The sequence below is a fragment of the Nicotiana tomentosiformis genome, chromosome 11 (assembly GCF_000390325.3).
Source record: "Nicotiana tomentosiformis chromosome 11, ASM39032v3, whole genome shotgun sequence".
In the NCBI taxonomy this organism is placed as follows: Eukaryota; Viridiplantae; Streptophyta; class Magnoliopsida; order Solanales; family Solanaceae; genus Nicotiana; species Nicotiana tomentosiformis.
Genome location: NC_090822.1, coordinates 103,822,707 through 103,846,387, shown reverse-complemented (window position 1 = coordinate 103,846,387; position 23,681 = coordinate 103,822,707). Strand labels below are relative to the sequence as shown.

General features: G+C 35.8%; 3 protein-coding genes across 3 annotated transcripts; 1 reads left to right on the top strand and 2 right to left on the bottom strand.

Annotated features, from left to right (window-relative positions):
* The first annotated feature begins 4,865 nt into the window (after positions 1 to 4,865).
* Positions 4,866 to 9,871, top strand: LOC104105015 (alcohol-forming fatty acyl-CoA reductase-like). The gene is made up of 10 exons (XM_009613245.4): positions 4,866 to 5,073; positions 5,172 to 5,275; positions 6,353 to 6,555; positions 6,665 to 6,765; positions 7,184 to 7,376; positions 7,687 to 7,848; positions 7,977 to 8,058; positions 8,582 to 8,854; positions 9,221 to 9,348; positions 9,478 to 9,871. Exons 1-10 carry the CDS (start codon positions 4,995 to 4,997, stop codon positions 9,629 to 9,631), a joined length of 1,479 nt encoding a protein of 492 aa, XP_009611540.1. The 5' UTR covers positions 4,866 to 4,994; the 3' UTR covers positions 9,632 to 9,871.
* Positions 9,872 to 11,342: 1,471 nt separating this feature from the next.
* LOC138901958 (uncharacterized mitochondrial protein AtMg00810-like) lies at positions 11,343 to 12,071 on the bottom strand. The gene is made up of 2 exons (XM_070189759.1): positions 11,661 to 12,071; positions 11,343 to 11,570 (listed from the first exon to the last, which is right to left on the bottom strand). The coding sequence occupies exons 1-2, from the start codon at positions 12,069 to 12,071 to the stop codon at positions 11,343 to 11,345; spliced, it is 639 nt and encodes a 212-aa protein (XP_070045860.1).
* Positions 12,072 to 14,488: 2,417 nt separating this feature from the next.
* Positions 14,489 to 15,544, bottom strand: LOC138901957 (uncharacterized). Its single transcript, XM_070189758.1, has 2 exons — positions 15,334 to 15,544; positions 14,489 to 15,216 (listed from the first exon to the last, which is right to left on the bottom strand). The coding sequence occupies exons 1-2, from the start codon at positions 15,542 to 15,544 to the stop codon at positions 14,489 to 14,491; spliced, it is 939 nt and encodes a 312-aa protein (XP_070045859.1).
* Positions 15,545 to 23,681: the final 8,137 nt, after the last annotated feature.

Below are 23,681 nucleotides of genomic sequence, written 5' to 3'. Positions count from 1 at the left end.
GTTCAAATCTCATAAAGGCCTTTTTCATTCTCTTTCTACGACCCTTCCAACCAACACCACGAAAAAGAAAAGACAATACAAATTTGCAATTGAGCTGTTTTTTTCGTTTCAAATTATATTATAGTATTTGAAGCCCTACAATTGAGCTGGTTTCAAAACCAAAGAATTAATTAGTATTCATAACTAAAACTAGTAACTTTCCTTTCTTGTTATCATTATCTTGAAAGGCCAAAAGAATAAGATTTCTATACAAAGAAAAGAATAGCAAAGTTACCTTCAAGTTTCCTATTATTAAGTGTCTTTAGCTGACCAATTAAGGCAACCGACAACAACCATGCTTACCAAGAGATACTAAGATTTTCAATGTGCACACAAAATTTTCATGCAACAAAATTTGAATTGCCAAGAAGCTGTCAAAGGTTTCATATTATGGAATTCATTGGCCCAACAATTGGGATGGGGAGAGCAATGTGGAGATATAGGGGCAGTGCTCTCTGTTCACAACATAGCTTTTACCCAATTTCCCTTCCAAGATCATGACACATTTTGACTTAGATTACTGTTCAAAAAAATAAATCTTAGGCCTAACTCAAATATAAAAGTTAGCTCAAGAGCTGAGGATAACCTTCCTCCCCACGCTCAAAACCGGATATTTGGAGTGTGAACAATATAATATGAAGGCCCAACATCAGGTTGGAACGGGTCCTGCTACGATACCATGTTAAAGAAATGAACCTTGGACCTAACTCAATCACAATCACAAAAGTTAGTTCGAGATGAGAGGTGAGGATAACCAACGACGTGGGACTCTTTACAACCTCCTCTCCTCCCCCCTCACAACCCTACGCCCGGCCATCTGGAGCGTGGGCAATATAATATGGAGGCCTAATATCGGGTTGGGATGGGTCGTGATACCATGTTAACTAAATGAACCTTAAGCCTAACGCAACCCAAGAAATGAAAAGCAGAGTATGTAGTTAGATGATTTTAGTTAAGTTCACTTAAATCCTTGTACGCCAAGAAACTTCTTTGGTTACTAACTTTTATGAGCATTATTTAATCTCTTTATTTGTATCAAGAAGCTATTCTTTTAAAATTCTTTTTTTTTTAAAACGAATCTGTAGTTGCTAGCTGGAAATTGAAAAACAAATTGAATAACCATCCCAATTAATCATGTATTGGCATGTAATTTGTATCATCACACACTTGAAATCTATTGCAAACTGTTGTATCGACCTCACCAAACATACTACTATCTTCTTTTGGCACAGATCACTACGTGTCCACTCACCAATAATTTTCTTATTCACTCCTTTATTAAACTTATTCTAGCTCATTGTTGTTAGAAAAAAGTTGAGGATATAAATGCACCAAATTTAATAGTATTTGTTTCTCACGACAACAATAACTGTAGCCGAAGATTGATATCATTATATATACTTGATTATACATATTTGTCTTTTTAAATAATGTGCACTTCCTTTTCGATTTATTTGAAAAGAACTAATTTTCCAAATAATCATTCAAATTTCGATTTTTTTTTCTTGCAATAAAATCACCAGACTAATATTTGTCAACTAAAAACAACTGAAAATTTTCTATATTTGCTCAAAATATCAAGATGCCTGAAAAAGGCCGACTATCTATGCCATGTCAGTCTTGAGAATTTAACTTATGATCATTGAACTTACTAATATAATTGGATAATTTATTCTTTTCATCATATAAAAGTTACCTTCCTTTCTTTTTCGTTCCTTATTTTCCGCGGTAAGAAGGGAAGCTTTGGACCAACGATAAAATTATCTTTATATGACCTATAGATTATATGTTCGAGCTGTGGAAGCAGCCAATAATTCTTACATTAGAATATGCTGTCTACATTATACTCTTTAGGGTGCGACCCTTCTCTGAACCTTACGTGAACGTAGAATATCTTGTGCAACGGACGGTATTTTTTTGTTTTGGGCGGTCGGGCAAATGGATGAGAAGAGTTTGGTGGAATTGTAATAGGGTAGGTTAACGGTGACCTCCTACTGGAGATTATATTTAGGTCAGCACACTGAACTAATCTTTATTTGGTTTCAAACAGTATAGTCAAAAATACTCACATGCTCCTCTTGAATTAGTAAGCCTGCTTAAAACAGAAGTCAAACCTAGAATATTAGATGCCAATTTAATGCTTTTACACGTACTCGTAAATACTTACATAGTATAATCATAAACTCATACTCATTTAAAAGCCAAACCTAGAACGTAAGATGCCAATTAATGCTTTTACACGCTACGCAAATATGTTTACATAGTACAATATTGTGTGGTTTCACAACAGTAATTAAAGTATGTTAATCTACAAAAGTTGTTTTTTCTTGATTTCGATCGATAGTTTTACTTGATTGAGCCACACGTAAATTAAATTTTCAGTTAAAATATTTTGCTCCTTAAACTTGTTCACCTATCTCATATTTCCTTAATAATAAACTAGAAAATTTAAAGATAAAATAAAGAAAGAATGAAGCTAGGTTCAAGCTATATATGCCAGTTGATTGAAAAAGGAACTCAATATTTTGCACCCAGTTGTAGTTTTAAAGCTATATATATTACGGGTTCGAGCCGTGGAATCATTCACTAATGCTTGCATAAAGGTAGGTTACCTACATCAGGATGCTACCCTGCATTAATACATGATGCTTTGCGCAACGGATTATAACTTTCTTTTATATATAATTCCTGTATTATTATCCCATCATTATAATCTCGAAATAACTTGTTCGCGTATTAATTAAGCAGCAGAACTTAGGTAATACTTGTACTTCAAATATTTGGAAAAAAACTGTAACAGATAGAGCACGCACGGTATTAATTAGGCAGCAGAAAAACAGCAGCAAGTAATGTGTAGCGAGAGTAGGGCCACTTGGATTCGGTCGAATAATTAAGTGGACCTTCAATTATGTCTATTGCAATGCAAAGTACTGTTAGGATAAATCATGCCAAGACTTTGTCTTTCTCCACCAAAAGTTTAATTCGTTTGTTTGTTATATGTTTCATCACCGTCCTCTTGTGTCTTAACTGACCACAAATAGGACCACTTCACTAAAATCTAACACTTGTAAACAGAGGCATCACGCAGGGTAGTTTTAATATAGAGTCGAACCAGGATTTTTACTAAAAAAAAAAGTTAAAATAAAAAGAAATAAATGATCGTGCATAGATAATATATATACGTAAAAATGTACCTATTTACTTAGTATAATTTTTCTGAGAAAAGACATCAATTAACACCTCTTGAATAAGGGCAGACCCACCACGGTTCCAAAAGGTTTACATGAATCTAGTATCTGAACCCATATTTTGACAAGAGTAATTTCTGAACTTATACTTGTAAAAGTACAGCTAAATTTAATGTTGATAGATAAATATTAAACTCATCAAATTTAAATCCTGAATTCATCGATCTCGATTTATATAAACAAATAAGACAGTAAATTAATCATAGGTACTGTTGTCTGATTCATTTGCCTGTTACAAGGTCGTCTATGCATGCAGAATACAGGCCGAATATTTTCATTATTGTATAAATTTGTAATCCTATAATTAAGTTACAGAACATAAGTGAAAGTAAGGAAAGGGATAACATAAATTCGTTCGTCCTTTTCCCAGTTATAATACTTTTTAGTGTATATTTATTTTTCTAAAGAATTTCAAGAGAATTTAAGTTATTATAACATAATCATTTTACAATTAAAAAAAGTGCAAATAAGCACTTTTTAGTTTTTACAAACAAACAACGTTTTATTATCAGTTCGATACTTCGATCTATTGATACACATGTTTATAAAATAATAAGTTTCAACACTTAAAATAGTTTTTTGTTACTTTATGTTTATTGTATACTTTTAATCAGTTAAGCTAATTAAACAGGCTTTAGAGAATAATATTTTTCAAATCATGTGTTTTCACGTTCTATTATATTGTTGGATCTTACCAAAAAAGATATGATTCTGGCCAAGCTTATTACAGATCTGTTTTTTTTTTTTTTAAATGTGCGAATTAAACAGAAACAAGTTATTTAGTCAAAATAAAAAAGCTGCGTGTCTAACTTTTAAACTATAGCTATGCTAGAAAAAAGGAGCATCACACTGCTTCAAAGAGGCCATTCCAACTTCCTAGGATATATAAATAGCAATAGGGCTAATTGTATTTTTACCAATTTGTTTCAAAATTACAATATATTTTAGAACATTCTATTTAGAAAAAAATATTTCCAAGAAGGTTGGTTGAACAGGATAAACCAAATGTAGCTCACCCTTCTCTTCCAAGCCCTTACCAAATCACCAGTTTTACGACACATATATTTCTTCAGAATGTAACTATATGTAGGTGAACTCACTAAGAGGGAAACAATTTTAAAGAATAAAAAATTAAAAGAAAAATCACATTCAAAGTTGACTTAATTTTAAGTTTAATTTTTCTCAAGTATGTGATCACCTTATTTAAGAGTTTAAACGAGTCCCACTTTAATTTATTTAATTATATTTTTATCACGTCCCTTCACGTGGGAGTCTGATTCTTTTTCATATGTTAAACTCATAGAAATTATTTGACAGCCAAACTTAGAATCTTTGCATGTTTTATACTATATTAAAGTGTCTAACCATCTCATCTAAAAGCTTAAGACACTATTAAACTTTTGGGGTCAGATGAAAAATAGGATTAATTAATATTTTGAACTAGCATCACTTTTTTCAATCTACTAAAGACATTGACAACTACTTGCGTGAACACAATCCCACTTATATATCATAATTTGAAAGAAGGCTTCTTCTTCAAAAATCTCAACTATATATATGACATGAACCAAATTTAATTCTTGGCTCTCTTGTGTTTCATAGCACTATTCTACAATACTCAAGTCTACTCATTCTTTCACATTTCCTTTCTCTTTAATTTCTTCTCTCCTATTTCCTTTCTATTCCTTTATCACTATCTTTATACAAATGGAGTTACCAAGTATTGTCAAGTTTCTTGAGAACAGAACCATTCTTGTTACTGGTGCCACTGGCTTTTTGGCAAAGAGTATAAATCTCTCTCTTTTATATTTCTTCTTTTATTTTCTTCTTCTTATGTGTTACCTAATGGCACAACTAAATGAATCCTTATTTGTTTATTTGTAGTTTTTGTGGAGAAAATACTTAGGATTCAACCAAATGTAAAGAAGCTCTATCTTCTTTTAAGAGCTGCAGATGACAAGGCAGCCATACAACGTTTCAATACTGAGGTACACATTGTTAAGCCTATCTAAATGCCTTCTTAATTATTTTCTGATGAATACATTTTAGTTTCTTTTATTTCCCTTCATTGTGTTTCTTGAACAAAAGCTTAATGTTGAGCATCTTCCGCCTCCCCCCCCCCCCCCCTTTTTTTTTTTTTCATATTTCATTTTCTTAAACTAGATAAGACGAAGTGGATTTTTCTCAATAAATTTATTGTTTTCCTTTCCACGATACAATAATCTCGAAAAAAGATTCATGATTGTTAAAACAAAAGTGGGTTGCTCTACTGGTGAGCACCTTCCATTTCCAATCAAGAGGTTGTTTGAGTCACCCCAAAAGCAAGGTGGGAGTTCTCGGAGGGAGGGAGTCGAGGGTCTATCGGAAACAACCTCTCTAACCAGGGTAGGGGTAAGGTTTGCGTATACATTACTCTTTCCAGACTCCACTAGTGTGATTATACCGGTTTGTTGTTGTTGTTGTTGTTGATGATGATGATTGTTAAAACAAAACTGGGAGATGTAGGAAAAAATGTTAATTATAATCTTGAAATATTCAATGGGAAAAGAAAAGAAAAGGTGAAGAACTGAAGCAGGATACAATTTTCATGTTCAAACTCGTGTACGTACATGAAAACCTCGAGGACCACATGACAGCTGAAAAGTGAGCAATATTAAGAAAATATCTTTCTCTAAACAAGAACAATTATATAACCCTTTAATTTGTTTTCTTTAATTAGTTTAATTTTGCCAAACCGTATCTTCCATTCCACTTGTGCTTTTTCTTGATCAATAACATGTGTTAAAATTTCTTTATTAGGTTAATCTTTCTTTTCTTTAAAAGATGGCTATGACATAAATTAGTTCCATTGAATAAAGCCACATAACCTTTTCTTCTATCCTTTTGCCTTGGCTATTTCAGAAACTGATCAATAAGTAGAAAAACAAAGTACATAAAACAAATATTCCTATGGTTAATAATTAGGAAAAAAGAGGAAAGAAACATTTACCATCATATCACAGTCATTTCAGAATTTACTGTAGACCTATATATATGTTCATTAACTTTATTTCTTAATTAAACAGGTAGTGGCAAAGGACCTGTTCAAGGTTCTAAAAGAAAAATGTGGGGCAAATTTTTGTACATTTGTTTGTCAAAGGACCACAGTTGTACCAGGTGACATAACTTGTGAGAATTTAGGAGTGAAAGACTCCAATTTGTTGGATGAGATGTGGAGGGAAGTAGATATTGTTGTTAATCTAGCCGCAACTACCAATTTTGATGAAAGGTATATGCCCACCATTACTTTTTAAAATATATTTTTTATACACATTAATTAAATATTGAGTTTATTATTATTTTAAATTGACCAACTCTATATTTTCTAATATATGTAGATATGATGTGGCCTTGGGAATTAACACATTTGGAGCTAGACATGTCCTCAGCTTTGCCAAGAAGTGTAATAAATTAAAGGTTCTTCTTCATGTGTCAACTGGTTAGTGTACATAGCTTTTACCCACTGGAAATATTAAATCTCTATTTATAAATAAAATAATAATAATAATTTTGTTATCTCTTTATTGCTTGTTACCCTCTTCTTTCCAAATGTTTTCAAAATCAAATTGTTGAAAAGTTGTTGAAGTATGTATCATCTTATTTATTTAATTATATTCCAACACGCCTTCTCACTTGAGAGGTTAATTCTTTTGTATGAGTCAAGCACATGAATTTTTTTTCCGTTAATGCATAGCAGTGAGATGCAATACCTCTTGCATGTCACTATATTGAAGTGTATGACCGTCTCATCTAAAAACTTAAGCCGTTAGAGATAGTGTATTTTTATTTATTTAATTATATTATGAACAAAAGTAAATCTTAAATATTTATTATAAAATTTTATTTTATTTTTTCAGCATATGTATGTGGTGAAAAGCCAGGATTAATGTTGGAGACACCATACTATATGGGTGAGACCCTAAATGGGACATCAGGGCTAGATATTGAAGCAGAGAAGAAACTAATAGAAGAAACACTGAAACAACTCAAAGCTGAGGATGCTTCTGATAAAGCCATTACAATAGCATTGAAGGAGCTTGGCCTTGAAAGGTGCGATTAATTTTGAGAAATATATATTTTTTAGTCGCTCCCAAAAATAATACCTGACAAAATGTATGTTTTATGTATATATATATATATATATATATATATATATATATATATATATATATATATATATATATATAACTAGCGAATGCAATTAGTTTTAGCTGACCAGCCAATGTTGTATTTTGCCCATTAACTTTTTCTTTTTCACCCTAATTGTTTTATTAATTAAGTAGTTCATGTTGTCGATCAAGTGTATACTGTTAATATAGATTATAACTTAAAATTTTTCTTAATATTCTTGATCATGAAGAGCAAGGAAATATGGATGGCCAAACACCTATGTATTCACAAAAACAATGGGAGAAATGCTTTTGGGAAATTTGAAAGAAGATGTACCTCTTGTTATTGTACGTCCTACTATCATAACTAGCACCTTTAAAGAACCTTTTCCTGGTTGGGTTGAAGGTATCAGGTAATATATTTACTATTCAGAACTTTTTCCAGAAATTCAATTTTTGTGAGATTTTCTTAACAATTATATTTTCACTTAATGCAAATAATAATTCTTTTTCTTATTTTTATTTAATGGAAAAATTGCAGAACTATTGACAGTTTAGCAGTTGGATACGGTAAAGGAAGAATAACTTGCTTCCTTGGCAATCCTAAAACCATATTAGATGTGGTAAGTAAAGCTACAATTATAAATTCTACAATTAAGGGAACTATATGGTTATAATAACCGTTATATTTCTTCATAATTATAATGTATATAACTTAAATTATACAATTAAGGGAACTATATGGTTATAATAACCGTTACATTTCTTCATAAATTACTGTTGGTGAATTAATTTAATAAATTATATACATTGGCCTTTTTTTTTTACACTATAGTGCGATTAAAACGGTCATATAGGTTATTATTTTATTTTTTATTTAATTATATACACCAACGTGTATAATCTTGTTGCACTACTGATATAATTTAATCCGCTATAAGAGATAAATTTTGATTTTTATTCGGTTATCAATTATTAGTCATTGTCAATTACATGTAGTTACCTTTTAAATGATCTGATAGTATAAATATCTTTTACATTGTCAATAAATAAAACTTAAAATTCTTATTTTTTTAAGTTAGCATATCAACTGTTACAAAGAGTTTTGTTATTATAGGTCATCTTAACCCGATAATATGTTAACAGATTCCGGCAGATATGGTGGTGAATGCAATGATAGTAGCAATGGTGGCTCATGCTGATCAAATGGGAAGTGAGACCATATACCAAGTTGGATCCTCAGTTTCAAACCCTTTGGAAATCACTAATCTTAAAGAATATGGATTCAATTACTTCAGAAAATATCCATGGATTAACAAAATGGATGGAAAACCTATTATTGTTGGCCAAGTTACAATGTTGAGTACTATGGATAGTTTTCGCAAATACATGGCCCTTCATTACTTGCTTCCTTTGAAGGTAATTTCTTCATCTCTTTCTCTTGCACCATGCTACTAAGAATAAAAGCAGACATAATTATTAGAATTTTAGTAGATTTTTACATATATATCTGTATTCTGTGTCAAAAGATATGGATTCAGATGAACCCGTAGCCGGTAGGCTACATCACCCCCGGTTTACAAGTGCTAGACGTTAGAATAGGGGTGTACATAAAATTTTGTATAAATAGCTTTAACTAAGGTGGACTAAAGATTTGAAGTTTATGGGTTACTATTACGACCTCAAACTAATATATATAATAATAACTAGGTTCATCATTAAATATTTTATAAATATTAATGAAATTCTTAATAGTAACTAATATTATTTGTTGTTGTTTTATAGGGATTGGAAATAGTTAACACAGCATGTTGCCAATACTTCCAAGGCAAATACTTGGAACTTTACAGGAAAATCAAGTTTGTAATGCGGTTGATAGACCTTTATGGACCCTACTTATTCTTCAAGTCAATGTAAGTAAAATCATTTTTTAAATATTCTAAAACAAGAAATCATATTTTTCAAATTTATTTTACTTTATGGTTTCATCAAATATTTTATTAAATAATTTGTCTGTATTTAATGGAGAGTATTTTCTACAGATTCGACGATTTAAATACAGAAAAATTACGTATGGTAGCAAAAGAGAGTGGCGTTGAAACGGACATATTCTACTTTGATCCCAAGACTATCAACTGGGAAGATTATTTCATGAAAACTCATCTTCCTGGAGTTGTAAGATACGTGTTTAAGTAGTTAATTAATTAATGCTGAAATTTGATCATTACAAAATTAAGATGATTTATATTGCTAGGGAGATTTAAAGTTATACCATTTTAAATTGTATCAAATTTTACTCATTGTTGTTACGAATTTCATTCAGTGTATCCATTTCAATTTGTTGTATCATTATTCCTATTTGTTCTAAAAGAAGATGTTATAGCAAACTGAAGAAAGCATTTATCTATAAAATAATTGCGTTTCTTCTTCCTGTTATTTTTTTATTTGTTTCTTTTTTCTATTTTGCCATTGGAATATGTGGAAATAGTTCTTTTTTTATTGACTCAAATAGATATAGGAAGAAAGGTTCACAAACCACACATAACACTGTTATTCAGCTTCATTGTCACGGTCATATTTATCCTTTCTGCACCTACAGATGAATCGTTATGTACTACACCCAAATTAACACCACTTAGGTCCTAAATTCGGCAAAGTTCGAGGCCAAATTAGTATTTCTTTTTCATTTTATTTTCACGTGGTAATTAAAAAGGTCAACATATATAAATTATAAAATATGTCAACTTGAACTTCGCTAGAAATGGACATATATAATACGTTTAATGAGGAGGATCACTTTCTAACTGGATTTTTTAACAGTGTATATAGATGACTAGTTTCAAAAAATTGACAAGCAAATTTGAACTTTTTTTATTTTTTTTTTACCAGAGGAGTTGCTCCTATGGTCAGCATTCCCCACCTATAATTCCAGAATTGCGGGTTTGAGTCACCAAAAGAGCAATAGTTCCAACATAGGGGATCAAAGGGAGGGGAATAAAAAAAAAACTTTTTTCAAGACGGTGACATTCCTTCATTCGAGGAAGAGAGAGAAAATTAGCTCGGTTAGTCATTTTTTGGGCCGACAATTAGAATTAGTCAGCTTTTCAATTGCATTAGCAAAGTAGTTACTGGTACGACTAAATTAACGTTTTCTCCCAACTAAAATATGAAATACAACTCCAACGATCGACACTGGAGTTCGAAGCTTTGGCAAGTGGAACCCCAGTAAATTATGCTGGAGTTTAAATATTTACTGAATTTTCAAACACCATGAACTATTCCTGATTTTTGTATCTTTACTCATACAAATTCTAGGAACGATTCCTTTTTTTTTTGATCTTTTACCCATTGAAGAGCTCAACTATGGCATCAGACGAAAGCATCCATAGATGTAGTGAGAGAGAAGAGAAGAGAAGCTCCAAAAATAATAGGAAATGAAATTTGTACATTGTTTATAACTAACTAACTAACTGCTACTTATACAACTAACTACCGACTTTATTTAACTTAATCACAGCTCATTGACAGTTGTACACCCACACACATAGAGTTTTCTACACTCTCCCTCTAGCTGAGGAAAAATAAGTTTTTCATTCCCATCTTGCTCACTAAGTATTCATGTTGTGGACTACAAAGACTCTTTGTCAGCACTTCTGCAAGTTGTTATTTGGTTCCAATATGTTGTGTTTGAACTAGACCTTCCTGAATCTTCTCCCTCACAAAATGATAGTCTATATCAATGTGTTTTGTCATCTCATGAAAGATGGGATGAGCTGCAGTTTGAATAGCAGCTTTGCTATCACAGAAGAGTTGTATTGGAACTTCAACCTCAATGCTAAGTTCTCTGAACAATCCTGTTAGCCATGTAATTTCAGCTACTGTTGTGGCCATGCTTCTGAATTCTGCTTCAGCTGAGCTTATGGAGACTGTTCCTTGCTTCTTTGATCCAGGATATCAAGGCTTCTCCAAACTTGATCACATAACCAGTTACTGATCTTCTTGTTTTCACACAAGCACCCCAATCTGAATCATAGTAAGCAGTTAACTTCATATTTCCACCTGCTGGCATGAACAGACCTAGGTCTGAAGTTCCCTTTATATATTTGATGATTCTCACGGCATCACTCATGCGAGACTGTTTAGGAGCATGCATGAACTAACTAAGTACTTGAACCATAAAGGCTATGTCAGGCCTAGTCATGGTCAAGTACAATAGTCTACCTACTATTCTCTGATATCTCCCTTTGTCTTCAAGTTCACTGTCAATGTCACTACCATTCTTGTTGACAATCTTATCAAATTCCATAGAGGTTAGCTTGTGATTGAACTTTAGTGGAGTAGTCACTGGCTTTCCACCTGACAAACCAAGCTCAGAGACTAGTTCAAGTGCATACTTTCTTTGGCACATTTGAATTCCCTTTTCTGATCTGGAGAATTCAATGCCCAAGAAGTATTTTAGGTCCCCAAGATCCTTCATTTTGAACCTGACCTGTAAATCCTTCCTCATTTGCTCAATCAGCTTCAAGTTAGTTCTTGTTACTAGGAGATCATCTACATAGACAAGTATGACTACCAAGTCGGATCCCTTTTGTTGTGTGAAGACAGAATAGTCATAATGAGAATGTTTGAACCCCATATATAGTAGAGCTTCTGTTAATTTCAAGTTCCACTATTTAGGAGCTTGTTTGAGCCCATACAAGGACTTGTTGATCCTGCACACCTTCTGATACTCCCCCTGGCTTGAAAAGCCATCTGGAATTTACATAAAAACCTCTTCAGAAAGGTCCCCTTGGAGAAATGCATTACGCACATCCATCTGAAAAATGGACCAGTGAGAACCTGCTGCCAGAGCTACTACAGACCTCATTATAACTATTTTGGCCACATGAGAGAATGTCTCAGTATAGTCCAGTCCCTCCTGTTGGCTATAGCCTTTGGCTACAAGCCTGGCTTTGTATATTTCCACTTCTCCTTTTGATTTGTATTTTATCTTGAATACCCATTTACAATCAATAGGAGTTTTGCCCTGAGGAAAATCAACTATGGTCCAAGTCTGGTTCTCTTCAAGTACTGCTATTTTAGCCTTCATAAGATTAACCCAGAGGGGATCCTTGCAGGCTTTAGCGTAGGATGAAGGTTCAAGTACTGCTGAGTAAGCATTCAAAGAAGCTTTATAGGCAGGGGACAAGTGATCATAGCAGACATACAAGGAGATATGACAAGAGCAGAAGGGCAGCTTAGACTGCACCACATAATCCTGCATCCACACAAGTGGTGTATAGGATCTAGAAGATCTTTTGAGTGTCTCCATAGCTGGCTGAATCACTGGCTGAGATGATGATGAAGAAGTACTGGAACTAGGAGATGAAACAGAAGAATATGGTGGAAAAGACACAACAGAAGAAGCAAGAGAAGAAGAAGTTTCCTCAGCAATGGAAGAAGGTACATGATCAGACACTAAGTTCTAGAATAAGGAATAGAGGTGTGATCTTAGACTTCATGTCTCTGAATGGAAAGATATTTTCCATGAAGAATGCATCTCTGCTAACAATTTTTTTTACTACTGAGATCATATAAATGATAGCCTATCTGAGTGACAGAGTACCCCAGATGAACAACAAAAATTGCTCTAGGACAGAACTTGTCAGTTTTCTTCACATTAGTGGCATAACATAAGCTTCCAAATACTTTTAGATGCTGCAAGAAAGGAGCTTTATGAAACAGTCTCTCAAATAGAGATTGGACCCTTAGAAGAGTGGTAGGTAGTCTATTTAGAAGGTACACTGCAGTTATTACACACTCTCCCTAAAATTGTAAGGGAATGAATGCTTGGAATCTCAAGGCTCTAGCCATATCTAAGATATATTTGTGTCTTCTTTCTACCACCCCATTCTGTTGGGGTATGTAGATTCAAGAACTTTGATGAATCACTCCATGCTTCTTAAGTAACTGATTTACCTACTCATTGAAGAACTTAGATCCATTGTCTGTTTTGAGACACTTAAGAGCACAATTAAAATGAGTCTTGATCAATACACGGAAATCTCTCAGAATAACAATTGAGTCTGACTTATTATTCATTAAAAATATCCAAGTATATCTAGAGTAGTCTTCTACCAGAGTCATGAAATATCTCCTACCATCTTGTGTTGGAACTCTATAGGGACATCAAACATAAGCATGAGCAAGATCAAATGCAGAAACAGAACTGCTATTACTTAAGGAAAAGGGCAATCTTGTTTGCTTGGCAATGGGACATACAATACAATTATGATTTTTCATATGTATGTCTTTTAGACTACTAATGCTCCTCAATATATTTAGAGGTGGATGTCCAAGCCTCCTATGCCACAAAGATATGCTATCACAAGATGTATGCCCACCCTCAGTTTTATTTTTAGTACTGAAACTAGAGATGCTACCTACACATGAACTATTTACATATAAAGCAGGCAGGCTATGTTTACTGGCAGAATCAGAACTGAATCCTTCTTGTGATCTAGCTTTCAGTATGTAGAGGCCCTGATCCTCCTTACCAATTCCTATCTCTTTCCCACTGAAGAGTTCTTAAAACAAGCAGAAATTAGGAAAGACTATTGCTAGACATTTTAACTCTTTTGTGATCTTTGAGACTGATAACATATTGTACTTGAAGTCTGGAATATATAGAACATTATGAAGTGTTCTATCTTAAAAAATGTGTGAATCACCAGTTTTCTTAATGATTACTTGTTCTCCAATAGGTAGGTGCACTCTGTTTATTTTTAAACTTGTCAACTCATTGAATTTACTTAGCAACCTCAAGTTGTGCACCATGTGATTAGTAAACCTCGTGTCAACTATCCAGTTATTATCAACTAGATTAGACATAAAGGCTGTGGTAATACCAGCAAGTCCTACTTTAGTTGTGTTGGCCACAAATTCAACTTTCTTTCCTTGATTCAGCATTTGCAAAATTTGAGAGTATTGTTCTGGAGTGAAGAATTGAGCAGGTCATGGTAATTGTGTAGATGAGGAGTTCTCAGTAGTCTGAGAGCTGGACTAGGACAGATTCTACTGCATATCAGGTGCTGAAGGTGCTGAACTAGTCTTAATCACATTGTTGGCATAGTTGTTAGGTCCCCCTCCTTTCTTTTTGTACTTGAAATCAGCTGGATGACCATGTAGCTTATAGGAATTATCCTTTGTGTGACCCTTAAGCTTGTAGTATTCACAGTAAGGGGAAGCCTTCCCATAGATATTTCTAGGTCTATAACCACCTTCACTTGCTCCTCTGTTGCTTAAGAGTGCAACAGGTTCTCCATTCTCAGTACCAACACCACTGGTATTCCCTCCTCCTACTTTCCTTTGGCTCTCAACATTAACAATCATAGAATAAGCTTGATTTATGTTTGGCAGTGGTCTAATCATGAGAACTTGATTCTTAGCATTCTCATAAGACTCATTTAAACCAGACAAAAATTGGTACAATTTTTGCAATTGATAATGTTCAGCATGTTGCCTGGACTCAGGACATCCACAAGAGGGTGGAGGAGCCAGAGTTTCATATACATCCCACAACTCACGTAGTCTCAAAAAATATACAGATACTGAAGACACTCCCTGAACTAGTGTGGCAATTTCCTTATGCAAATAGCAGGCTCTAGATGCATTCACTTTGTCAAATCTCTCTCTCTCTCTCTCTCTCTCTCTCTCTCTCTCTCTCTCTCTCTCTCTCAAGTCTTCCCACACCTTATATGCATTCGAGGCATATATCACTGTGCTAATTAGACTTGAGAAAACTGTATTCATTATCCATGCTAACACAATTGAATTATACCTATCCTACAACTTATGTAGACTAACATCATACATCTTCTTTCTACAGGTTCCTAGCATAAATCCTAACTTGTTTTTACCGTGAAGAACAATTTTCATTGATTTACTCCAAATCGAGTAATTTTCAGAACCTTGAAGTTGAATTGAGATGAGACCAGAACCTTGAGTGTCTGAAGGATGAATGTATAGTGGATGATTGTGATGAACAAGCTCAAGATTCTGCGTGTTGTGCGATTGGGCAACTGGTGTACTTGAGGTTTGAGCAGTCGGTATTTCTTCATTAATTGGCATCGTTGCGACACAAAATTAGGAGAAACACTTCCTTATCTTTTCACTAAATCACAATTGAGCACTGAATTGTACTCGTAATTTCTCAAAAAAAAAAATAGAGATGCTCGTTGAGTTTCAGCCAGATACAGAAAAGCCCTAATTTTGGAACTTTTGCTCTTAGCTGAGGAATTGACTCAACAACTGCTGCTTAACACTCGTATGATGTTTGCTGAGCTGAGAAATCTAGCTCACAGCTCTGATGCCACGTTGAAGAGCTCAACTATGGTGTCAGATGAAGGCATGCATAGATGTAGTGAGAGAGAAGAGAAGAGAAGCTCCAAACTTATTCCATTAAATGAACAATAGGAAATGAAATATGTACAATGTTTATAACTAACTAACTGCTACTTATACAGCTAACTACCGACTTTACTTAACTTAATCATAGCTCATTGACAACTGTACACCCACACACCTAGAGTTCTCTACATTACCTAGTGCAAACTCCATAAACGATTCCTAAGTTTTAAACCTTTACTAGTACAAACTCCATGAACAATTCTTGGTTTTTGAATTCACATTGTACTTCAGCAATCGAGAGCTCCGACTTCAGGTCAGTCTTTTTGTCATCATTTCCTTACTAAAAAAAATTAGATTGAGTGTGTACATTTCACACTGTCAGAGATTACTATAGGGACTTTAAGATTGTGCTCTCCCATAAATTATATCTTTAGAATAGATTCGTTGGAAATCAAAACATGAGGTTGCTGGACTGCAATTTCTCAATGGAATCAGTATGTGTAACTTCTTTAAAGAATAAATAGTAAAGAGAAAGATGACGAACAATCGATTTCTTTAACGGAGCTGGGACGTTGGTGGCAGTGAGTTGCAAGACCTATACAGTAAAGTGCATTAACAAAGAAGGATTTTAAATAAAGTTATAAACTCCAGCACCTTATACTGGAGTTTACTCTTGAAAGTTATGAATTCTAATGCTAGGGTTTTACATATAAGGGAATTCTAAATTCCAGGAATAATTCATAGATTTTGAGCTAAATAATATTCAAAGTCCTTTAGTCATTCCTATAATTTTTTGTGTCTTAATTGGGAGTATTTTTGTTCAAAAAAAATTTCATGTCACAAGAGTGGCTAAATGCTACTCTCTCTATTTTAAAAATAATGAACCTATTTTCTTTTTAGTCCGTTTCAGAAAGAATAATCCTTTTCTAAATTTGATAAAAATATAACTTTAAACTTTTTATTTTACCCTTATTGAGACGATTTATAGCCACACAAATATCTATTGTATTGATTTACGAGACAAGCGGTAAAGTTAACGATATACTGGAGGTCTGAAGATAGACCATTTAAAGGTTTGAGGACATTGATCATGAGAAAATAGTGTACATGAAATGCAAGTTCAGTGATGCATCATATGAGGCGGATGTAAAAGTGAGGATTGATACAAAATTCATCCCCAAGAGGGGAAGCTTCAAGTATCTCAGATCAATAATGCAAGGAAATAGGGAGATCATACATCGTATTGGAGCGGGGTGGATGAACTAGAGGCTCGCATCCGATCTCCTATGTGATAAAAATGTGACAACAAGACTTAAAAGTAAGTTATATAAAGTGATTATTAGACCAACTATATTGTATGGGGCAGAGTGTTGGCAACACAAGAACTCACACGTTCAAAAGAAAAAAAGATAGGTTAGCTATGATAGGTCTAAGGAGAGGTAGAGGTAGACGAGGAAGAATTGGGGAGAGGTGATCAGATATGACATAACACATCTTCAGCTTACTGAGTACATTTGTAATGACCCAACCGGTCATTTTGACTTTTAGAACCTCGTTCCCCTAAATAAAACTCCTCATATGTTCTTTTATTAATTTATGACTTGCGGGGATGGTTGATTCGGGATTTGAAGTGTTCGGGTTGAAATCAGAATACTTGGTTCCTTAAGTTGACCTTAAAATGCTAAGTTTGACTTCGGTTAACATTTTGAGAAAATGACCCCAGAATAGAATTTTGATGATTCCAACAGCTCCGTATGGTGATTTTGGACTTAGGAGTGTATTCGAAATTTTATTTAAAAATCCGTAGTTAAATTAGGATTGAAATGGCTAAAATAGGAATTTAAGCTTGGAAGTTTGACCGATGAGTTGACTTTTTGATATCAGAGTCGGAATCCAGTTCGGAAATTTTTTATAGCTCCGTTATGTCATTTATGACTTGCGTGCAAAATTTAAGGTCAATCGGACTTGATTTGATAGGTTTCTGCGTCATTTGTAGAAATTGAAAGTTTCAAAGTTCATTATGCTTGAATCTATGTGTGATTCGTGTTTTTAGTGTTGTTGGATGTGATTTGAGGACTCGACTAAGTTCGTATGATGTATTAAGACTTTTTGGTATATTTGGTTGAGGTCTCGAGGGGATCGGGTGCGTTTCGGATGCTTAATGAATCATTTTTGGACTTGGCTTGATATCTGAAGTTCTAGTTTCTGCAAGTTCTGGTTCCCTTCTACGCGATCGCGTGAGAAGGTATGCGATCGCGTAGTAATTGGGCAGCTGGAATTTTGTGCTATGCGATCGCGTAGGTTGGGCCAGTCTGTGTATTGCGATCGCGTGGCATTGCTTGCGATCACGTAAGGTTAATTGAGGGCTGCTGAGTTTTGTGCTTCGCGATCGCGTGAAGTGGGATGCGGGCGCGTAGCTTTGAGCTTTTGTGACTCGCGAACGTGTGAAGACGGTTGCGTTCGTGTAGAGTAACGGAGCAGAAGTGGAGGTCACACGTTTGCTCTATGCGATCGTGTGCAGAGGGCTGCGATCGCGTAGAGCTGGGAACTCTGTGCTTTGCGATCGCGTGGGGATATCCGCGATCGTGTAGAGTTAATTTGGGCAGCGGAAATTTGTGCTTCGCGATCGCGTGTGGATGTTCGCGAACGCAAAGAGTAAAAGCCCGTGCAGAGAGTTTAAGTTCTAAAAATGGGACTTCATCCCATTTTCCATTTTTAACGATTTGGAGCTCGGATTGAGGCGATGTTTGGGAGATTTTCACAGGAAACATTGGGGTAAGTGTTCTTAACTCAATATTGGTTAGATTACTCGAATCCATCACTGTTTTTAACAATTAATTGGTGATTTAAGTTAGAAAAATTTAAAAACCCTCTTGGATAGATTTGAGGATTTGAGGGTCGAATTGTTATTGGAATTTAGTTATTTTGGTATGGTTAGACCCGTGGTTAAATGGTCGTTCATATTTCATAACTTTCGCCGGATTCCGAGACGTGGGCCCCACGGGCAAGTTTTAAGTTAATTTCGGATTTTTATTGAAAAATATAGTATTTTCTTATGGAATTGATTCTATAATTTTTGTTGACTGTATCGAATTAATTATGACTAGATTCGAGTCGATCGGAGTCGAAAAATCAAGGAAAAGGCATACTACTTGGTTAAATTGGAGCAAGTCGAGGTAAGTGACTTGTCTAACCTTGTGTGGGGAAAATTTCCCCGAGGATTGGTATTGAAGTGATAAATTAAAATGTGTTAAAAGTCGTGAACACGAGGTTACGAGTGTGTACACGGGCTAAATGTGAAAGATTATATCTTTAAATTGTGTAGATCGCTGTTGCATATCAATTAAATAATTTTACCTTGTTATATTCTTCATCATTGATTTTAAATGTTTATAATTTAAATTGCTTGACCTTTTCCTGCTAATTGTTACCTGTTTAGTTGGAACTTGGTTTCTTTTATTCCATGCATTATTGGAAGGTTGATTTTATTTAAATTAAATATTATTAATACGAAGTATTTGACATTTTTAAATTTGGTATTTAAGTAACATATTAAAGATTTTGAAATATTATTTTGTTGAATTATTTAATTCTGAATATTTTTGTAAGATTTTCGTACTCATTGTGATGGAGCTGTGAGCTTTTATTTGTGGAAAAATATTATTGTTGATTTATTTGGCATGAGCCGTGACATTTTTATTATGGAATATATTGTTGTTGAATTATTTTGGCAAGTCGAATTATTTGGATACTTGAGGTGCAAATTGTGATATATTGTGATATTGATACGCATGCGGTGGTATAAGGTTTGAGTGTTGAAACGCAAGTGGTGAGATAAGGGTGGCTGGATACGCGTGGCTAGTAGGGAAAACTATGAGAAGTCATGCGGTGTGATAAGGATGGCTAAAACGCGAGGTGCTATTTCGAAAAAAATGATTTCTTTAAAATAAATTGTGAAGGCTCCCGCGGTGATATAAGAAAATGAGATATTGTGAATTTATTTATGATTTGGGACTACGAGGCAGTACCTCGGGAGTTCCCTTGTTGATATTGATTTATGGCCGCAGTTGCCTTTGATTATTGTTGTGATTTTCTTGCAAGTTGAAAAGAATTTTATTTTGTTTTCACGAGGTATTAATTACCATTATTTGGTGTAATTAAATTGTGACATACTAGTTGATTCATTTCCATTGTCATTTTATTTTATTTTATTGTTAAACATTTTACCATGCCATTATTTATTTTTCAGTAGGACCTGACCTGACCTCGTCACTACTCTACCGAGGTTAGGCTTGGCACGTACTGGGTACCGCTGTGGTGTACTCATACTACGCTTCTGCACATCTTTTTGTGCAGATCCCGGTACATCTTACCAGCCCAAACATCAGTGAGTTACCTGTGCACGGAGACTTCGAGGTATATCTACCAACGTCCGCAGACTCTGGAGTCCCCTTCTATCTTACTATGCTGTCTTCCTTATTTGCTTTAGACTCTGATGTATAGAGACATAGAGAATAAATTCTTAGAAGCTTGTAACTTATTTCTACCGGGTTTTGGGAGTTGTAATTATTTGAATTATAGTTTATTTATTTCAGATATCTATTATTATTCTGCATTGATAGGCTTACCTAGTCTTAGAGATTAGGTGCCATAACCACCTCCTAGGGAGGGAATTTGGGGTCGTGACAAGTTGGTATCAGAGCACTAGGTTCATAGGTGTTATGAGTCGCAAACAGTTTTAATAGAGTCTTGCGGATCGGTACGGAGACGTCTGTACTTATCTTCAGGAGGCTGAGGAACTGTTAGGAAAATATTCACTTCTTTGATTCCTTATCGTGCGCAATTGTTGAATTCGAAATTCTAAACCATTATCTTTCTATTCTCTCACAGATGGTGAGGACACGCACAACTGGATCTGATGATCAGACACCCGCGCCCCCTGTTGGAGTTGCAATAGGCCGGGGTCGGGGCAGAGATCGAGCCAGAGGCCGAGGAAGACCACGTGGTGCAGTCAGAGCACTTGCACGAGCTGCTGCACCAGAGCCACTAGTAGCTCCAGTTGAAGAGCAGGCACCTGAGACGCCTGTTACTACTCTTGCACTTCAGGAGACTCTTTCCCAGTTTTGAGCATGTTTGGCACTCTATCTCAGGCAGGGTTAATTCCACTTGCTCCTGCCACATCTCAGGCCGGGGGAGGAGCACAGACTCCCGCTGCCCGTACTCCAGAACCATGGGCCCAAGTTGACCATGCCCTAGAGGTTATACCAGTGCAGCTAGTTGTCCCAGTTCGGCCTGAGATTAGGACAACAGTTTCAGAGGGGGAGCAGCTCAGGCTCGAGAGGTATAAGAAGTACCACCCTCCCACTTTCAGCGGTTTAGCTTCAGAGGATGCTCAGGGTTTTCTGGAGGAATGCCACCGTATCCTTCGTACTATGGGGATTGTGGATTCCAGTGGTTTTTTTTTACGGCATTCCAGTTTAGAGGAGCAGCCTACCAGTGGTGGAGGGCATATGAGTTGGATAGTCCCGATGAGGCATCTTCACTCACTTGGGCTCAATTTTCAAATATGTTCTTAATGGAGTATGTTCCTCAGATTCTTAGAGATGCATGGCCTGCAGAGTTTGAGCAGCTGCGCCAGGGTTCTATGACCGTGTCAAAGTTTGCGGTCTGATTTAGTCAGTTGACTAGGCATGTACCAGCCTTAGTTGCTACTGTTCGAGAGCGGGTTCATAGATATATTGAGGGTCTCCACCCTAGTATCAGATTCAGTATGGCCTGAGAGCTAGAGATGGACATCACATACTAACAGGTGGTGTCAATTGCTAGGAGATTGGAAGGTATGCAGACTCGAGAGAGGGAAGAGAAGAGACCTTGAGATTCTAACACATATAATAATTCTCGTACCCCAGTTACAGCCCGTCATGGTAGAGGTTATGTGAGCCGTCCTATTCATTCAGCACTTCCAGCTTCCAGTGGTATTCCGGTTACTCCCAGACCTCAGGTTCCATTATGCATCGCAAGTGTCTACTGTGCCTCCTGTACGGGGTGCTTTCAGTGGGCAGTCTAGTCGATCAGGCCCGAGCCAGTCCCAACAGCCACTTCCTCCGAGGGCTTGTTTTGAGTGTGGTGACACTCGTCATATTATGAGAGATTGCCCCAGATTTAGGAGGGGTGCACCTCCACATATCTCTCAGGCCCCACCTATTCCACAGGGACCTCAGGCTTCTCAGGCCATGATTACTGCACCAGTTTCCACTCCACCTGCACAGCCAGCTAGAGGTGGAGTCGGGCAGATAGAGGTCACCCTAGAGGGGGAGGCCATGCAAGATATTATGCCCTTCTTACTATGACAGAGGCCGTTACATCCGATTCTGTTATCACAAGTATTATTTCGGTCTGTCATAGAGATGCATCGGTCTTATTTGATCTAAGCTCCACTTATTCTTATGTGTCATCTTATTTTGCCCCGTATTTGGGGTGTATCACGTGATTCCTTGAGTTCCTGTGTTTATGTATCTACACCAATGGGTGAATCTATTATTGTGGACCACGTGTATCAGTCGTGTTTAATTGTTATCAGTGGTTTTGAGACCAGAGCTGATTTATTATTGCTCAGTATGGTGGATTTCGATATTATTTTGGGCATGGACTGGTTGTCGCCCTATCATGCTATTCTTGATTATTACACCAAGATGGTGACGTTGGCTATGCCAGGTCTACCGCGGCTAGAGTGGAGAGGTACCTCGGATCCTGTTCCTAGCAGGGTTGTTTCATTTCTTAAAGCTCAACGAATGGTTGAGAAGGGGTGTGATGCGTATCTGGCCTATGTGAGGGATGTTAGTGTTGATACTCCCACCGTGGAGTCAGTTCCTATAGTAAGGGATTTTCCTGATGTATTTCCAGCATATCTTTCGGGTATGCCACCCGATAGGGATATTGACTTTGGCATTGATTTGTTACCGGGCACTCAGCCCATTTCTATTCCACCATATTGTATGGCCCCAACAGAGTTGAAAGAATTAAAAGGACAGTTACATGAGTTGCTTGATAAGGGGTTCATTCGGCCCAGTGTATCGCCTTGGGATGCTCCTATCTTATTTTTAAAGAAGAAGGATGGTTCTATGCGGATGTTTATTGATTACCGCTAGCTGAACAAGGTTACAGTAAAGAACAAGTATCCATTGTCACGTATTGATGACCTATTTGATCAGCTTCAGGGTGCCAGAGTATTTTCTAAGATCGACTTGCGTTTAGGCTATCATCAGTTGAAGATTTGGGAGCCAAATATCCCGAAGACTTCTTTCAGGACTCGGTACGGTCATTACGAGTTCCTTGTAATATCTTTTGGGCTGACCAATGCCCCAGTAACATTTATGCACTTAATAAATAGTGTATTTCAACCCTATCTTGATTCTTTCGTCATTGTGTTTATTGACGACATTCTAGTGTATTCCTAGAGTCGGAAAGATCATGAACAACATCTGAGGACTGTGCTTCAGACTTTGAGAGAAAAGAAGTTATATGCAAAATTTTCAAAGTGTGAATTCTGGCTTATTTCAGTGGGATTTTTGGGTCATATAGTTTCGTGCGAGGGGATCAAGGTAGATCCGAAGAAGATTGAGGCAGTGCAGAGTTGATCTAGACCGTCCTTAGCTACGGAGATCCAGAGTTTTCTTGATTTGGCAGGTTATTATCGCCGATTTGTAGAAGGTTTCTCTTCTATTGCTGCATCTATGACCAAATTGACCAAGGAGGGTGCTCCGTTCAGGTGGACCGAGGAATGTGAGGAGAGCTTCTATAAACTCAAGACAACTTTAACTACATCCCTAGTATTAGTATTACCTACAGGTTCAGGGTC